Source organism: Spea bombifrons, chromosome 9 (assembly GCF_027358695.1).
Source record: "Spea bombifrons isolate aSpeBom1 chromosome 9, aSpeBom1.2.pri, whole genome shotgun sequence".
Classification (NCBI taxonomy): Eukaryota; Metazoa; Chordata; class Amphibia; order Anura; family Pelobatidae; genus Spea; species Spea bombifrons.
Window position 1 is genome coordinate 1,653,827 of NC_071095.1, and position 12,033 is coordinate 1,665,859.

General features: G+C 42.8%; 1 protein-coding gene across 2 annotated transcripts in view; it reads left to right on the forward strand.

Moving 5' to 3' along the window:
• CCDC85C (coiled-coil domain containing 85C) overlaps positions 1-8,958 on the forward strand; it is a 42,920-nt gene extending 33,962 nt beyond the window's left edge. The window contains exons 3-6 of one of the 2 annotated variants that reach the window (XM_053475313.1): positions 3,904-4,008; positions 6,937-7,032; positions 7,738-7,836; positions 8,609-8,958. In XM_053475313.1, coding sequence (XP_053331288.1) covers positions 3,904-4,008; positions 6,937-7,032; positions 7,738-7,836; positions 8,609-8,698 — 390 coding nt within the window. In that variant the 3' untranslated portion in view covers positions 8,699-8,958. The remainder of the gene's footprint in view (positions 1-3,903; positions 4,009-6,936; positions 7,033-7,737; positions 7,837-8,608) is intronic. The other variant, XM_053475314.1, reaches the window with a different exon arrangement.
• The last annotated feature ends 3,075 nt before the right edge of the window (positions 8,959-12,033 follow it).

The following is a 12,033-nucleotide window of genomic DNA, read 5'->3' on the forward strand; positions in this document are numbered from 1 at the left end:
AGGATCCCTGCCCCGTAAGCCCTTTCTTTATATGAATACAGGGACCTTTCCCTTTAACTGGCGCAGAGAGGATAATATGATTTAATCCCACTCGAAGTTCTGCAGTGTGCAATCTAGAGTATTGCCATAGCAGCGTATTACTTCTGCTTCACTTACCTTCTCGGACTCACTACTTAAAATAGAGCGCGTTTATCACGCGAGGTCTCTGCTCTAGTTGTCTCGGGCTGTCTCTTTCTATCTGCTCCGGAACATGGTTATTAATATCGGACCTCAGGGACATTCTATCAGAACCTTCTTCCTAATTGTGATGGATATTCGCTTAAATCAACCAATTTTTTTTGATGTTCTGTATAAATACTCATTAAGTCCGTGACCATAACACTGTTATCTCATCTTCCTTTAGCTTTTTTTACCTTTAAAGAAGTTAAATAAGAGAAGAAGAAGAATAGAGAGTCTCGTAGATGTAAATCGTTGTGTGTCCTAATGGGCCGGCGTAATCATGAATGATTCAATTCCGAGGCTGCTAAAAATCACGTTTTTGGGCACCATACCTAAAAAAAATGGCTTCATTCAGTAAAGCTCACAAAACGATCGCTCAGTACGAACGCAGGGACATTACCACTATCCCCAAATCATCTCTCTGACCTTTTATGGATAAAAACACAATATATTTTGCTTTTTAAATGTTTTTTTAAAAATATATATTTTAATAAATCTCTTTTTATTAACATTTTCTTCTATAACTTTTTCGCATTTAGAACGTATTGAGAAATCAGTATTACACAATTTTCCAAGCGAGATGCGTAAATCCGTGATAAATATGGCTACGTATCCATCTTACCAACGTTTCAAATTAACGGAACTGAACAGAAATTACCCTGATAAAGTAATAATGAAAAGGAAACTAAAACGTGTTATGGAGCCTCGTCAAGAACAAAGGACACTTTTTAATGTTTCCATAACACATAACGTATAGATCCTTCACATCAGTCTGAAGGAAGACATGGTTTGGGATCGGGAGAACATCGTTGGAGTAACAGCCGGGGCTTCTCAAAGTCCAAAATTCTGAAACTCCGGCTCTTAAGATTGCCTGGCTCTTAAATATTGTAGAGATGTCATGCCGGGGCTTCTACCGTGGCTTATCAGTGATAGAACCAGTAGCTGAGATAATGAAGGAACCCTGAGACAAAACCGTGCAGCGATGCCCCCGAGCGCCACGTCTCTCCACGCTGCCGCCATGCATCAGCCCAGGCTGCCCACGCTGGATTCTGGTGTTAAGCCGCGTTTGTCAGCTCGATTACCGCAGCGGGTTTTAATCCAGAAGATGCACAGAGTGACAGATGCTTGTTTGGTCGCCCATCGAGCCAGCAGAGGGATCGCCCGCCTTCTGCTTCTTGTTGGTTATGAGCCAGCTGGATACAGTTTGGGTGCCGTTATATACAATGATCGTCACCGGGTAGGGTGACCGTTTCCTAAATAATGTATTCACCCCTAGTCAGACATGTCTATTTGATCCCGGCCACTCAACGGGGAACAAGCATTTCCCTTTATTATGGTTTGGTTCTTGGTGTTGGTGCTCAGAGCCATTAAGTTTCTCTTGAGTGACGCTGTAGTCCCAAACCCCAGAGCTGGTTTGAGATGAGCGTTCCTGCTGATCACAGGCCTCATATGTTCCTCTTAAACCAGGGGTGTCCAACCTGCGGTCCTCCAGCTGCTGCAGGACTACATCTCCCATAATGCTCTTTCAGCTAAATGGCTGGCAGAGGAGTATGGGAGATACAGTCCTGCAGCAGCTGGAGGGCCGCAGGTTGGACACCCTTGTCTTAGACTCTCTTTTGTAACTCTGTAAGTTCGCCCGCATCTCAAGAATTAACCGCCAGCCGCCGAGGGAGTTACAAGGATATATTCTTCCTCTGTGTCGGTTCACGGTTTGATAGAAAGGATTTAACGAGATTAATGGCCTGTAAGAAGACTAACAGGGGGATCAGCAAGCACTGTGTGTGTTAACAGCGGAGTGATAGGTGGGTACGAAATATATCCCTTCCAAATTGGCACGGGCAGGGTTAAAACCAGGGCTTGGGTACCAGCTAGGTGCAGGGCATAGCCAACGAGCTAAGTGGCCTTTATCAGTCAACCCAACTATTAAATATACATTTGGGAATAATTTTTGGTGCCCCATTGTACAGCTCTGTGGAATATGATGGCGCTGTATAAAATAATAAATAATAAGAATGATCTGGGATCCTTGCTGTTCCTATATTTTAAACGGATGAAGAATTTCGTTGGGTATGGCAGAACTTGTCTTGTGCTGACATCTAACACAAAGAAAAATGGCGGTTCAGGTGGGACCGGCCCTGACTTTTGCTTAGTCCCTGACCTCTTGCTTATGATGTTGGGAAGGACTGCGTGAGCCGGGTTAGCCAACAACGAGCATGAGAGTTACTAAAATAAGACCTCAGAGACTCCTAGAAGATGGAGCTGCGGCTCTGGCTGCCACCTGATCGAGAGACACAGGTGGTGCAGATCCTGGTCAAAGGGACGATATGTAGATGTGCAGTAAGGAAGCCCGGACGATCCCTTACACGTATCTGCTTTCTGAAGTGTTGACGAAGTTATGATTTACAATGTCCTTCTGTAGCTGCATTTTCTTCTGATCTTTTTAATCCTTTCCGCTGTGACTCGTATCTCCGAATCTCCTAATGACGTCTTCTGTGGAGACCGTGGGATGGTTCGGCCAAAGCCCAAGCCTCTTCCTCCCCGAAAAGCACGCGTTTGGCCAATCTATTATACTTAATATTTATGAAATGAAAACATTTCACCTCTTTATGGAAATTATAGTTAAAATATTCATTCTGCTACTTTGTGTCTGAAGTTCTTCTCGCGGCAACAAAGCCTTGTCATCTAAGACTCAGTATCGGGGCGTTTTAGTCTTCTCTATCCTTGAAGGCTCCTACATGCCTTTTGTTCGCTTTTGCCACAACTTATGGATTCTTCAAGTAGGCCTCATTTTAGGACCCAAATGCCCCTGTCCTACTTACCTCCCCTAAGGCCCCTCTTTTTTGCCCTGATGCCCCTCTTTTCTACTCTTTTCTAGGAGCTCAGAATGTTTAAAAGCCACAATAATTAATATACAAACCGAGGATAAAGTGTATATAAATTACGGTAAATTGTGTAACTAAACAATACATCATTCTTCACCTGCACTCAGGTTCATAAATATGCATCTAGATTGTAAGCCTGCGAGCCGAGCCCTATATAACTCATGCACTCGGTTTTAGATCTGTCAGACGCTTTGAATGTAGGGACTGTAAGAAGCTCTGCAGGAATTGCTGGCGCTATAGAAATAAACAATGATATTATAATTAACAATAATAATATAATAATAATAATAATCTATCAATATGTCACATGTCCATCAATTATCTAGTTGCAATTGACCCAACTTAGAGTTATGTGAAGAGAACATTTAGTTAATCCCAAGGATTCCTCTCTCCCCCCCCACCTTTTTGCCTGTACCACCTCTGCTGATAGGCGGTTTTCTGCACGCGCCCATCTGTCCATGAACTCGTAACCTGGTCTTGTATGCTACAGCTCCAGATCATACTCAGCTGTTCTCCGAGACAAATCTCAATGTTTTGGGGAATTAATATCCACCTCCTGCTGTTTTTTTAATCAGTTTTTCAGTATTTGGGGGATTTGTCTGATCCGTTAATTATTTTGTCTGAATTTTTTCTCTCGGTTTCATGCACAATAAATGATTTTATGATAAAAACACATTTCATATGGCACATGTAACGTTATTTTATTATTTATTTAGTGTGATCGGTGCCCATGACCGTCGTCACGCATGTCACCTTTTTGCATGTCTCGCTCACGCTGGCCGTTGAATGTTTTGTGTTTCAGCACTCGAGCCACGGCGAGTTGAGGACGTTAAGAAAAGGCTTATCTCCGTATCACTCGGAATCCCAGCTGTCGCCCGCACCCCACTACCAGGAGCCCGTGCAGAACGTAAGCGAGCCTTTCCCTTTAATTCTCACACGCATGACGACGAGCCGCAGGCGAAGGCCACACGCATGTTTGTATGTGCAGGAGAGCGGCCCTCGTTCTCTCCGTCGAGACCAAATGAATATTTATAAGCAACGACAATGGGAAGGGGGTTATTGTTACCCACCCCGAACAAAGGAAACCATGAATATTTATGACCCGAACCTTAAGAGCCACATAAATCTCATGCACTTCTCATTGTTCTTATGCTTATTACGGTAGCCGCCAGCTATTAACCATTGCCCTGGCGTGGAGCTTATAGGGTTAAAGGCCTCCAAGGAAAGAATATTTGTTTGCAGTCGCTTAACAGGACAGCGTTAATACGAATAAGATCCTTCCTTCACATTATGGCTTCATTAATGGTTGGTTGGACTTTTCCCATCAATGGCCCATGTTGCCTAAATCTGCTTCCCGGATGAAACGCTGATGAAATTTTGCACCTTTGTCCCAGATACTGTCCCTTTAAATGCCGAGGCTCTGTCCTGATCTCCTGGAAGGAACTGCCCCCCCCCCGGGGGGACACAGGTGCGAGGGTCTCTTTATTGGGGCAAAGCGTGACATCTCCATATAAAGAAATACATATTTCGTAAAATGTAGCTCTGGGCCGTCGCGGTCTTCAGATGTTTCCAGTCTCGCTCGTTGGTTTCCATTTAAATAAATACAGAAGAGAAAGCCCCCCCCCCCCGGGTTCCTTGGCCAGAACTTCCAGCCGCATTGTGCAGAGCGGCCTTTGAACAATAGTCTGATACTGGGGGGGTCGGGTTTAAGCCGCCGCTCTGTAGTTTAAATTTAAAGGTCCCCTGTTGGGTCTGTAATCTGCAGCCGGTCCGCCCTGGGCTCACAGAAGTGTTTTTGTTTTTAATAGGACTTCATAAAGTCATTTTAAACAATGCTGCAGAATTTTAGGACATCTGTAAGGTCAGCCGCTTCCTGACTTTGTTCCCCAATCTCCTTTTATTCTCGATAAAGCCGCAATGTGTTCATGTGTTTCCTTCGCTGTCACTTTCTCCCGGAGTTTCAGTGGCAAACGTGATCACTTATTCGCTATGTTTGATTTTTTTAACCCCTCACTCTATCCCTTCCTATATTGGAGATCTTCATATCCTCTCCCTTGCCCCACCCTAATATCCTGCCCATCGATCTGCCCGAGGCACTGGGAATCCACCCCTTCACCCTTACAATAAGACTTCAACCTGATAGTCTACAGAAATTCACCCTAAGAACCCTTCCTTTTATTCTGACATCCTGAAAATGTCCCTATCGACCCCCGAGACCCTGGAAACCTGTCTTTTGATCCTGAGACTGCGGATATCTGCCAGCTGAATAGTTATTCTTCGGGAGAGAAGACCCCGAGGCATGGGATTAGATCCACTATTCTATTCCATGTGTCTTCATCTACCATTGAAGGTCAGACCCCTCGATGTCCTAGGCTGGCCCTGGTGTCCGTGTGCAGCACGGCTGTAGAAAGCTGTCCTTGACGTCTTGATATTGTCCTGAAAATTCCACCATAGACTCTTCTACAATGATAGTTTAGATGTTCTCAGTCCAGGATGGATGCCTGAAGAAGGTGGTGGGTTAAACCTGGTAGAAGATGCTTCTCGGCTGATGGATCCCCTGTGTCTGTCATTGTTTGATCATCCAGCCTGTATTGATGGATCCACCATAGTTTAAGAGTTTTATTGCCGGCGTTATCTCCCGGAGTAAACATCTAGATACATGGTGAAGCCATCAAGAGTTTAGGGCAGTGGAACATCTGAAACACACCATGCCCTTTGAACTTACAGGAAAGTGATGTATGACAGATCCATTATTACCTCTGGAGCTGATTCTATCATAAAGACAGCAGCATCTAATTGTTTGTTTAAGGGTTTGGCCTCTGCCTTTCATCCATTACACAGATAAAACAGCGTGTGATGGCTGATCATACCATAGTATGCGAGAGGTCATGTCATGTTTATTTACCAAATTCCTCCTTTAATGGAATTTTTTTTCCAAAATAGCCAAGGAGGACTGAAAAGTCTAGAACCGTGTCTTACGCAAAATCATGTGATTTGCAATAAGGACTTTTTTTTATTATTTTATTATTATTTATGTAAAATCTTAAATGTTATTATTTTGTCGGGCATTATTGTGAATCCGGTTGGTGCTCGAGAGCTAGAGAGCTAATCTCTGAGGCTAAGAGATGATCTAAGCTCTGAACAGCTGGCAAATGACAAAGTCTCCAGGTATTAATAGGGACTTGGTTCGGGAACGTAATGTGGATGTGTCGCCCGTACAGCTTTTAGCCTCATTAAATGTATTTACAGTCTTGTTTTTTTTCTTTACAATTAGTGCCATTTATTTCTTGGAGATCTTTGTTTACTTAAGCTGAATTCAGTGGCAGATGGTGGCAACACATTGATTGCTTCCCTTACTTGATCTCCCCTCCTCATCTCTCAAAAGTAGCGGAGTAATTAGGACTAATCCTCGACAAATACTTACCAACTGTCCTGGACACCAGAACACGTCACATTAGCCCAGTTTTTGGGACTGTACCTGTGCTGGACTTTGTTAGGTCACAGATGCAGATGGACCTTTTGAGACTAGCTGGACCACTGGGTCCCATATAGAATGTATGGGATTTTAAAAGTCATTCCTTTCAGGATGGGAGCTTGGTGGTCTTAGGGGAACCCAGGCTTAAGTAAGCTCAGGTCTTTACGTTGTATTGTAACGATTCAGTCTCCAAAGTGAGAGAGAAAACATGACGATAAGCTCATGCATTTAGTTGGCGCTTATTCGGTAGTCTAGAACTTTAGGGTTGCGCTAACATTGAATGACCTAGAATGTGTCTATAAGGCTACTTTCACCGTGTTTGTTGGATCCTTCTAATCTTTAGTCTGTCCCTTCCTACAGGGCTCAGCACGCATAGCCCCCGACATTTCATCCACATCTCCTGCTGGATATGTCTCCATGGCACAGAAACCAGAGGCTGTTGTGCATGCAATGAAGGTAGGAAACCGGTGATTTAATGCCGATACATAGAATAGCGTTGGGTCAGAGGGGGGTGAGGGCTAAAATAGTGCAATTATAATAAAAATAATACAGGACAATGTTTGTAAAGTGAGTTTATCTGATACTAGTAATAAATACATTTGGTGGGAGCCCCTCTTTAAGCAGGAACCTTGTTGACGAGATGGACATTGGGAGTCTTTAGTGGGGATGCAGTCAAGTTCAGCTTGGCGAGTGTTGACTTAAGCTTGAGTTTGGCAGTGCTATTCAGTTTAATGGAGTTCTGGGTCACCTCTGCTCTTCCCGAGCGGTTAAGTTCATTCTGCTGCCTCGTCTCAGTTGGGATTTCTTTGGTAAAACGAGTTGCTGTACTTTTCATGGCTACTCCATGCAAGTTGGCGGTCAAGTTCACTTTAGTAAATAGACAAGTTAATCAGTTTCCACCAAGTGGCTCTCACATGCCGAACTTCGTAACATACTATTTACTATAAACCAATGTTATACTATTATAATAATATGAAAATAACCAATATATGTATTGACAATGGTAGATGGTTGATTCTGGAATGAGGAGAAGTTCAGGGCAGTGGATCCCCCCCCATGCTCCTGATCATGGCTCTGGCGTGGTTGAGATCAGAGGTGAATGCGTGTGTGTGATTATATTTACTTTGTTTCCTCTGCATTTTCATCATTTTCTTCACCTAGGTTCTTGAAGTCCATGAAAATCTGGACAGGCAGGCTCCTGATAGCTACGAGGAGGACCTCAGTGAGAAGGAGAAGGCAATCGTTCGAGAAATGTGCAACGTGAGTATTTGGACAGCGCTTTTCAAACAGCTTTTCTGGCTGTGCCTGTTCCGTGGACTTTGAGCCAAGGACACATTACAAAGTAGGGTGTAATTCAATGATAAAGCCCTCGGTGACGATACCGTTTTTCACTGTGTTTACAAGACCACGTTCTAGAGCCGACGGCAACAATGCCGAGATATTGGGACCATGGGCTGCTTTCGAAATCTCTACCCATCATCACATCCAGTTACAGGGCGTAAAGCAAAGCCCAATACAGCCGATACCCGCGCTAAATCGCTATACCCATCTATAACTTTGGGGATATAATGCTGTATCCTCAATTAACCCCTTATTAGTGCATCTTCAGGATCTTCACCGTTGAGCACAGGTGGACCAGTCAGCGTCTATTCCTGCACCTGGGCTAATTGACCCGCGTGGCATCCGTTGGCTGTAGGGGGATAGTATCCAGAATCAGATCATCGGGCAATCATTTCAATGATTTCATTTAAGGCAGGTTAGGAAAACATCTGGTTCATCGGTTTAAATCACCGTGTTCGAGGATTTCCTGAAGGTGATCAGTAACATGAATACCCCGGGGTTTATTAAATCAGTTATGTAGTAGAACGGAAGGGGTTTTTGGGGATGAACCATGACGTGCGTGGCTAAATAGCAATGGGGTAATAAAATTAACCCCTTATGACCAATCCGTAATAGGGGAATCATATAGCAGGAGTCTATGTAATAAATAACGTGTCATTAAGTATGGGTGTTTTTTTTTGTTGGCCGACAGGTCGTGTGGCGAAAGTTGGGCGACGCGGCAAATTCTAAGCCATCCATCCGGCAGCACCTCTCTGGAAACCAGTTCAAAGGACCCTTGTAGTGAAGAAATAAAGCGAAGACGTGAGCTGGGAGTCCGGCGTAGGGCGAACTGTGACCATTGTAAATACGGAGGCTCCGGCGATTACCTTGTACATATGTTTAATCATCGCGTTACAGGAATATTTTCTATTGTAGTTCACTTACTGTACAGGCTGTGTAGATAAAAATAGGAATAAAACACTAACCCGAGGATTCGTTATAAAATGTTTATGGACTTTTACATTTGTCTAAAAAGAATATTAACACTTAAAAATCAGGACACTTATTTTCTAGTGTTTGCTTTTAAGTATTATGTTAAGCGGATCTGGCAGAAGCAGCGTTTGGGACGTTCAGAGCTATTATTGTCCTCGGCCGTTTCCTTGCCGGAACGCCCTGCGGGTGATCGGAGTCACGTTACAGCCGGCAGGCACTGCTGGGATGATTCAGGACAGTTAGGTGCTTTTGGCGTCTTGAGAATGCTTCTCCCCGGCGAGCAGCATCTCCTTAAACAATTTTCTGGTTTACCTTATTGACCCAAATATAGGCTGCCCCTAATTATAACCCAACGGGTTAATTTGAGAATAAAAATCAAATTTTTAGTAAAGTCAGTTAAGTTCTCATTATTTTTATGAAAGATATGTTTATGGGTGAGGGGGGGGGGTTAAGGCCATTTACGGCCAGAGAGGATTAAGCGTCCTTGGAAACTGGAAAATAATTTCCTTTTTTTTGTAATTATGTAATTGTAAGTATTTTTAAATTTTTCAGAGGATCGGAACAAATCTTTATTTTTATTGAACTTCTTACCAATGAAGAATTTTGGGGGTTTTTTTCTGCATTTTGGGGGATTTTCTTCCAGATGAATAGCATTGGTCACTAGAAAGTATTGTGCATTTGGGGAATATCCAAGAATAAAACATAAACCCAACCGAGTTAAAGAAAAGCTATAGGGAAACCCCACTCTGTCTCTTATAGGAAAGAGATGGAAGGGTCTAACACTTTAACAAAACCTACAATCATTGAAATCCCATTTTCTCAAGCAGGAAGCTGTAGTGAGGCTCAGCAGCAATGAGTGTAACCGAAAACTGCTTCCCCCATGCTGAGAAAAAAAAGTTCCGATACCATGAGTTCCGATAAGGTATAGAAAGCTCTGCACATATACAAAGTCAGTGTCTTAAAATGTTCTTTTATATTAGACCAGGTTTATATCTTCTACATACATATTCTCCAGATAACTCCTCCATGGAGGGGGCTGAATCATTTTAATATCAAAGAAACTAAAGGCGCTGATTGGGTAGATCTGGAAATAGAGGGAGCCCCTAATGAAGCCCCCCTCGGAATATGACCTATTTGGTAATGATAGATATATTTTATTGGGTATTAAAGATGTAGCTACCAACGAACATATTTTTTTATGAATAACCTTATTGCCTACCGGCCAAAATATAAGGATCTCTGTATTTGATTGTACAGACATGGTATAGATATATATATATTTTGGTAAAGGATTGTGGCAGTAGCTGTATTTTGACTTCGGCATTCATGATGTAAGAAGGTGCTGTATACATGGGTACATAGGCAGGCTTTTCATGACTCCCCCCGATGAAGGAGGTTTGGAGGGGTGTTGAAGACCCTGCCGCGCATCACTGACAGGTCGTCACATATCAAAGACTTCATTGTGAAGAATGCAGGCTGTATTATGGCAGGTCTCCCGGCCGCCGGGCTTTGGGGAGAACAAAGAGCGGGTTCTTTTTGGGAAATGGATTCTTCTCCAGAAAATATTTGCCATATGATCCCGTAAAAGTCCGGAACGGGGCCCGATCGTGCTATAATCTTCCGCATTAACGGCTTCTATTGTAAGAAAGTTCTTTGTCGAAAACATGAAGATCAGGGACATTATAAGTCGGTAAATATAAACCATTGAAATTTTTTCCACATACCCCCTTTATTTTGGGGTCATTTAACTGGTTTTGGAACAATTCAAACGTATCATTTTGTAGGAAATTCACATTAAAGCATATTGGCCTCCAGCCGCGGATCACAAGCCGTATCCAGCAGTTTGTCTTAAGCTAGATTTCTGTTCGGGGGTCTTGGTATACGTTTTTTTAACGAGTAAATGATACAATCGGCATTGCTGCCACCAAAATTTGTGGTTTTGGGGTCAAGGGATGAGCGTAGCTTAATAGCCTCCGCGGGGAACTAGAAACGGCTAAACCTTTTTATTATATTAAAAGATTCAATAATAGCAAAGCGACAGAAGCTCCATCAAGAGGAATCACGTTGGTCTTCCACTAATGGGTTAAACATGGCGTAGTTGTCTAGTTTTCAGCCTTACTCGTCCCTGGAAAAAAAATTGTGTTTTTTTTTTTTCTTTAAACAATGGAATTTCCTTCTTCTTCGAAACACTCGCCCCGTTTGTATCAGCTTTAGGGAGGTGCAGAAGCTCCGGGTCGAAACGTCGACTTCCCAGAAGCTCCGTATCAAAGTATCACCCGTTCAAAAATGATTTCCTGATTTTATAGTGAATTGTGTTGTAAATATCTTTGGAAAAGTTGGGGGGGGGATACAAAAAATTAATAAAAATGTTATATTTGCCCATTGGGTTGCGGTCCTCTTTTTTGCATGTTCTTCAGCAAAAGTAGTTAAAAAAAAAAGAATTTAATCTTTTCGGGACATATTATGCACTCATAAAGTCCTTACGGGATTCCAAAGAATTACGCCGAATTCTTATGGTTATAACCAGCCCAAGTACTTTATTGGCAGATAAGTGGAACAGCCTCCCGGAAGAAGTGGTAGAGGTTCTATGATTCTATGAGGACATAAGAAAAGAAGCGGATTTTGTGCCTTTGGTGTGGGGGCCGGTGGCTTAAATAAGTCTTCTGGATTCTATTAAAGTTTTTCTGGCTGTTGAAATTCTCTTTTAAGTTAAAATGTGTCAAAAAATGGCAAAAAAAACACCCTTTTCTTTCAGCACTCTCGTCCCTCGCAGTGTTTAACGATGGCGCTTTTTCCCCGCCGTGGGTGGGTTTCTCCGTGGAAGAATTCTGTTTTTTCTCGGTAAGTATCCAGCCGCTGCTGTGTTTGCGCACAGCGAGGATTTTCTGCCGATCTGGGAACAAGACGTTCGATGACTCAGACGCCGCGGCTCGCAAATCTTAACCTCTCCGCCGTATCCACAGGAGACCAGAAATACACGTATAGATATAAATTTATATTTTTAAACCAAAGCGTGGCATTATTGAAATAATCTTTTCCTTTCAAAAATAAAGGATTTATTTTTATAGAGCATTTTTTTTTGGCAATTAATTGCACTCTCTGTTATTTTAAGCAAAAATATCCTAAGCAGGTGTTAGTTTCCTT